This window comes from Carassius auratus, chromosome 5 (genome assembly GCF_003368295.1).
Source record: "Carassius auratus strain Wakin chromosome 5, ASM336829v1, whole genome shotgun sequence".
Lineage (NCBI taxonomy): Eukaryota > Metazoa > Chordata > Actinopteri > Cypriniformes > Cyprinidae > Carassius > Carassius auratus.
Window position 1 is genome coordinate 13500967 of NC_039247.1, and position 6956 is coordinate 13507922.

At 40.7% G+C, this 6956-nt stretch overlaps 1 protein-coding gene across 1 annotated transcript; it reads left to right on the forward strand.

The window, feature by feature from the left end:
* The first annotated feature begins 279 nt into the window (after positions 1–279).
* LOC113076352 (transmembrane protein FAM155A) lies at positions 280–3566 on the forward strand. The gene is made up of 3 exons (XM_026248996.1): positions 280–1627; positions 1764–1935; positions 2860–3566. The coding sequence occupies exons 1-3, from the start codon at positions 902–904 to the stop codon at positions 3165–3167; spliced, it is 1206 nt and encodes a 401-aa protein (XP_026104781.1). The 5' UTR covers positions 280–901; the 3' UTR covers positions 3168–3566.
* Positions 3567–6956: the final 3390 nt, after the last annotated feature.

Consider the following 6956-nt stretch of genomic DNA (forward strand, 5'->3'; position numbering starts at 1 on the left):
AATGGAGCAGTCAATAACCACTTTAAACACAGGTGTTTTGGAAAGTGCTGTAGTTGTTTTTATTGACATGTAATGTTTCAGAAATACGTTCAAAAGAGTATTTTACCCCATATGGCCTTTTTATTTCCATTTTATCCTTACCGTAGTGTGAGGGGCTATATAGCAGAAATGAAATTATTTCATTTTAATACATATATATATATATATATATATGTTTTGTCAGTTATTTTGATATGTCAAGGAGACCACAGCTAAAACGACGTGGTAAAACGCATCAAAATTACCGGTAGACAATAAAATGCTTTCTCACGCACATTCCCCCAGTGCTGTGAAGATGCTCTTCGCGCGTAACCGGGATCTGTGCGTCTGCCCTGTTCGAGGAAGGCGCGCGGGGTGATTCCTCGACGGGTGGGGTGGGCAACAATGCGCGATGTTGAATGGTGAGCGCATAGTGAATGAAGTTTCAATGGAGGAGGCAAGGATGCGCGCTACAGCGCACGCGTCACACCCCCGCCTTCAATTAAAACATCTCAAGGTTCGTCTGAGTGCGAGCGAAGATGGCGACAGAGTGAAGGAGACCACGGAAAGATGACAAGCCCCCTACAGACAGACAAACACGCACGAGCTCTACACCCTGCCGCCTCAGAGATGCCCGTGAATGAGTAAGACTCGGCTGTTCACGATGTGTTATCAAGGAGATGCGGGGTAGGTGATGGAGTCTCGCGGCAGGTGCTTCATCATGCACTGTCTCGGTTATTCAGACGCAGGTGTTTGCAGTGCAGCTTAATTCTGAGCAGCAGGTGAAAGGAATGCTTCGAGCAATCATGTAAACGTCGCGGTGGAGAATATTGCGGAGGAGACCCGCCCGTGTGAGCTCGCGCTTTGTCTCCCCCTCTAAAATATGATCACGGGCGCCTGGCGGTGTGGAAGGAAACTTGACGCCGAGTTAGAAATCTGCCGCGTGCCCGAACCCATCGACAAACCGTGCGCGGAGCCGGAGAAGGTGCAGAGATGGCGCATGAGCCTGGCGTCGCTGCTCTTTTTCACGGCGCTGTTGTCTGATCACCTCTGGCTCTGCGCGGGAGGCAAGCTCCGCTCGAGAGACCGGACTCACCGGAGGACGTGGAGCAACGCGAGTCACGACGCCCAGACGGGCCTTCGCGATGAGGACTGCGGGGTCCTCTTGAACAACCTGACAGAAAACAGACCAGAGTGCGTGGAGGCTGACGCGCGGCGCCGCGCACCTCTGGAGTCCGCGTGCTCTACGCTTTACCGGCAAAAGAGCGGTTTGGTGAGCTCCTCCTACTCTGTACCGTTGCCCACGGTGTCGCCACACGCGTTTTTGGAGTACTTCCGAAACTTCAGCTTGTCCTTTTGCGACGCGCTCACAATAGCGGACCTACTGGAGAGCATGACCAGTCCTGACGGGATCAACTGCAGTCTGACGCGTGTCATTCGTGACCTGTTCAGCGGCGGACCGGAGGACGGGGACCTGTGCAGCGCTTGTGTCCACGCGTACATCCGACTCGACCAACACGCTCAGGAAAAATACGAGGAGTTTCAGGTCCTCACGCGCAAATACATGGCGGATGACTACTCAGTGCGCGCGCAAACACACCTGTGTCAGGTGAGAGGCTCTTTTAGTTACTACCAAAAACACTTAGGTATGGGATATGAGGATGATGGATGTAGACGCACCATCCACAATCTTTAGTATTCAGCATAAATCTGAATAAGATTGTAATGGTATTTGTGTGTTTCAGGCAGTGTATAAAGCCTGGCTTTGTGCAGAATATTTTCCGGTTCCCCAGCGACAGTGTGTGAGGTGGCTCCCATGCAGGCACTACTGTGGTGAGGTCACAGCCAGCTGCCCCTTCATCCTACCTGACAATGACCATCTGCTGTATGCCGGTCTGCCAAGCTTTCTCTGTGCAGGTAAATCACAGAATACATACACTATGTGTGCAACTCTTTCTAATCATCAGGTTTGGCCTTTATACTATTCCAGAATTGGGTGCTTCCAGTCTTTGTTGCAGCAGTCTGGCCTGCACTAATCCCACTGAACACCTTTGGGATGAATTGAAACGGAGTGTTCATCCCAATTCAGGTCAGGACTTTGTGCAGGCCAGTCAAGCCCATCCACTCAGGACATTGTTCAGACTGTTGCACTAAAGTTGAAAGTAAAATTCTTAATTATATTCCACCGCAGAGAAATGGCTGGAATTAAACATACGTTCAGCTAAATAGAGTCTTATTATTGTGATTATTATAAGAAATGTAACTGCTAAATTCCATAATATGTGTATTTTGCCTAAAGACCAGTCAGTAACTATGCTAATTTAGGTCACAAAAGCCTTCATTATCATTTGTTATTCCATGCAGTGTTGTTATTGTTAACTAAAACTATTAAAAATCAATTTTGTAAATTAAAAAAAAAACGTAATAAAAATATTACATGTAAAATATAAAAAAGCTTTAATTCGAATTTGAAGTGTAGGCTTAGCAACTAAATTAAATAGTTTAAGTACTAAAACTGAAATAACGCTAAATAGAAAACAAGATCCGATAAAAAAAAATTAATAAATAAATAAAAACTTTAAATCAGTTAAACTCTAGGTTAAAATGAAAACTGAAAATAGAAAAATAAAAGCTAATTTAAAATACATATAAATACTATAATAGTGTATATAAATAATACTAAAATAGAGCTGGACATGACTTGCTGTTTAGTGAGTAAGTCGGATTAATTAAGAAACTGCACAAACTGATTTGTAAGTGTTCATTCAGAAATGATGAATCGATGCACTGTGTATAATGTTCTGCCCTGTTCTAAGCCAGTGTTTCTCTCTTTCCCATCAGGGTTTCAAGAGGAGTATTTGAGCAGTCAGGGTCCAGACTGCTGTGATGTCAGATGGAGTGGGTGTGACTCCACTGTAGGCGCAGCATGTGCTCTGACACGCCTCCCAGGCTCCTTGTCTTTGCATAGGAGGTTATCTTCAGGAGCGGTGTCATGTACAAATCGTCTTCATGGCAGTAAATTGAAACTGTGTGTGCTTGTTCTCTTCTTACTGCACACTGTTATCTCCATAACAACATTGCAGCATTGCAGCACTGGCTCCTTGGAGGCATTAGTACCTCTAGAAGACGTTCCCATGAGGGAGGAATGACAGACTGGAACATCTCCCTCTTTATTGGAAGACGCACATGCTGTGAAAGAGTTTTTGTCTGCTGTGCATGAGACAACCCTTACCAAATGCCTGGAAAACACAGGAAGTCTCACAACCGCTGGAGCGCCTGTGTCTGTCTTTTTGAGGGTTGGAATATCTGGCTTGATATGAGCGTGCATGTCTCTGTGTGTTTGTGTGAGTGAGTGAATGAATGAATGTTTTTAACTGTTTTTCAGTGTTTCGTTTGGTTTATAAGGACTAACTGCACATGTTACAACACGGTTCATGAATGACAATCTTGTTTTGTTTTAGTCAACGTTCTTGGAAACAAAAATGAATGTATGAAGAATTGATGAATGACATTGTTACATTTCTCCTATAATAAAACGAACACTATTGAAGACATTGTTCATATTTAAAATTCTGTATTTAAAACACTATCTTCTGGCCCATGTGTCTAGATTGGTTACAGGAGAAAAGATGGCTGCATTTGATTTTTGGGGTGCTTTCTGTTGGCATTTTCTCTGAAGTTCTTTTGAAGTCCCTTTAGTATTATTTTATTTTTTATGCTCCCTTCACAACTGTTTCTCTTTTTTCATTCTAAAGGCTTCCGCACACTGCTGTAGCCAAAACCTATTAACGCCTTTCACATTTACTCATGGATTTTATGTCGGTCTTGATGTTTGGGGGCTGTTAAGGGGGCTTGTGGTAGTTACCATTTAGCAGATGCTTTTCTTCCAAAACAACTCGCAGTGCACTAATTGAAAAAATACTGTGGGAAAAACTTCGGAAACATAACAAATTTACTCCATGTGGTCTGTCACAGTTCTACAAACTCCCCAATAACAAGATGAAAACAAGCTTAAAATTAATACTTCATTCAGACGGAGGTTTCAGGCACACATCATTTACCTAATGGTCAGTCGTATCCACTTTCATTTTAAGTGGATGGATATTCATTCTCTCTAGTTGTCAAACGGAGAAAAATATGCTGTGTTTAAGTGTTGCTTGCACCGACAGACTGACGGTGCACATTAACTGATGCATTCAAGGTGTACCGACGAAACATGCTACCTATCAGAGTAAGGTAAGGGTTGGTATGGACAGGTAGGTTTAGGGTAGGGGTAGGTATGAATGCATGAATAAGATGCTGGTAGCACAATCTGATAGGTCGCATTATTCGCTATCGATTTGTGCTACTTATCTTTTGATGGGAGACAGCACAAGCTGAGAGGGTAGCACAAATTGTCAGAACACCGGAACGAATCAAGTGAACGATTTAATGGGTGAGCCAACAAATCATTCATTCAAATGATTCATTCAAAAACACTGATTCATTTATTTTAAAAAACAAGGAAATAAACAGGCAAGCTCTTTGTCATTCAGTCATTCATTCACTCACTCAATTATTATTATTATTTTTTTTTCAAAAACACTGCTTTATTTAGCAACAAAAAACAAGGCTTTGTGCAAAATTGTTTACCGTGTTGTATGAATTTTCACATATTGTTTTTCACTTACTAGTAGATGGTTATGCATAATCGGAAACACCCCCAATGGTCTTTATCGGTAATTTAAATTAAATTATTAAACCAGTTCCTTTAGAGCGACTGTAAGGAATGAATCATTGAATCATTCATCAAACCGATTTGTACAGATTCAGAAATGCCCCTATTGTATTTATAATATAAGGACAGCTTTGATTACCTGAAGAACATCACACTGTGTGGCAATGCTTAAATACATCGAAGAGAATACAAACAGAACAGAAACCTGCAAGTTTGTCACAGACGATGTAAGCAGATGTTTCCTTGAGTTGTGATTGACAGGATTTAACACATTTCTACAGAACGTCAGTAAAATTTTGTTTTCGAAGCCTGTCTGTGCCTGTCATCAGACCAAAGACCAGATCGATGAGCTTACTGTGAAATAAATCTAATAAAAATAAAAAGGCAACCAACATATAAAAATGCTTATATGAGAGTTTATTGTTGGATGGCAGAATTTACTCAACAGCAGCTGCTTGTTTATCCATTAGATCAGTGTTTCCAATCTTTTTTTCTGTCACGGCATAGTTTTGCTTAAAAAAAAAAAATAATCCCATGGCACACCACTAAACATAATATTTAAAGAAAAAAATATATATTATGAATGTAGTTTTTTATAATTAAATAATGCTGTCAGAGTTGTGGCTCTATATATGATCAGATACTTTCACTTAACATGTCATGACGTTATCATGTTCTAATAGGTTTGTCCATCATTAGACCGGCTGCATCTGAGGCAGTGAGTGCATCGCATTACGTTTTCATCAACTTAAGGTTATGAAGTTTATTGTAGCTATATGGGAGTTCAGATTTACTTGTTGTTTAATACACTTAGCCAGAATCTCATGATATACCAGATGAACCGCTATGCACAGGATATATAATAACATATGCTACAAAACTAGGCCTATATGGCTACAACTACACAGCAAAATACTAACATTTCTGCGCTCTTCAAACACAGAAAAAAACATTAGCCTTTATTGACATAGTGTTTCTTGCATAAAGAAAACCCCTGTACTTATTCAAACATCAGTTCTTTATTTACCCTTGTCTTGCAAACAAGCAGAGATCCATATTCAGACTATGGATATCTTCTGAATGCTTTTGATTGGTAAAATATTTGTTAAACCCACAGACAGGCATAAGGATGACCAATGGCACTGATATAGTATAATTATAACGAAATATAACAGAGATGGGAATTTAGATCATTTTATAATTTTCCACGGCAGACCTGACAACCTCCACGTATTAAATGAAGACGTTCATTATTTACCCTTCATCTATGTTGGTGCATATGTTGACCTAGGAACACATCTAATTCCGCAATATCAGGACGTGCATATCCTTGATAGGCCTGTGTGATACGATTTTTACCAGTAGGAGGCAGTGTTTTCTCAGTGTGAGGGTGTTGGCTTTGAATGTAGGTATCTTGTATCTTGCAGATTTATGTGCATCAGGGGTGTCAAAAACAATTCTTGGAGGGCTGGAGCCCTGCAGAGTTTGGTTCCAACTTTGCTTCAACACACCTACCATGTAGCTTTCAAATAAGCCTGAAAAACTTGATAATTGGATCAGGTGTGTATAATTATGGTTAAATCTAAACTATGCAGGGCTCCGGCCCTCCAGGAATTGAGTTTGAGACCCCTGATTTATATCCTTCACCCAATTCACTGCCTTATGACAAGTTTCTTTTCTTCATACTGTAAATACCACTTCCTGTTCGTAGTAAAAGGAATAGCTATTAACAAAAAGACTGAAGAATAATTTCACAAGGATGACTAATAAACCATTTAAAATTTGATTATTAATTAATCTTCTAAGCCATAAATTTTTGTTTAACAGCTCACTAAAATAATAATTTTAGCATTAACCTTAGGATGTTTTCATGGCTATTGTTATTGTTTGATGAATTTTGTATAAGCTGTTGAACTTACAAATAATAATTGTTCTACCAGAAATTATGTATGAAGCAAACATTTATTGACAACTCAGCAAGCATAATTATAAATTTCTTTGGCGGAAGGCCATGTCCATGGTTCGTAATCTGACCTGCATTTCCTGCCTGAAGACGAAGGCAGGGGCGCAGCCGACCCCCCTGGAAGGTAAGGACAGGACCATCCTGGTGGTGGTGGAGAGGGTGGAGGTTGCTATCACGTTGGCATCTGCGAACTCAAACATGTGTAAGTACGATCTTTTATACCGATGTATAAAGACGTGATTGGATAATAATGAAGGT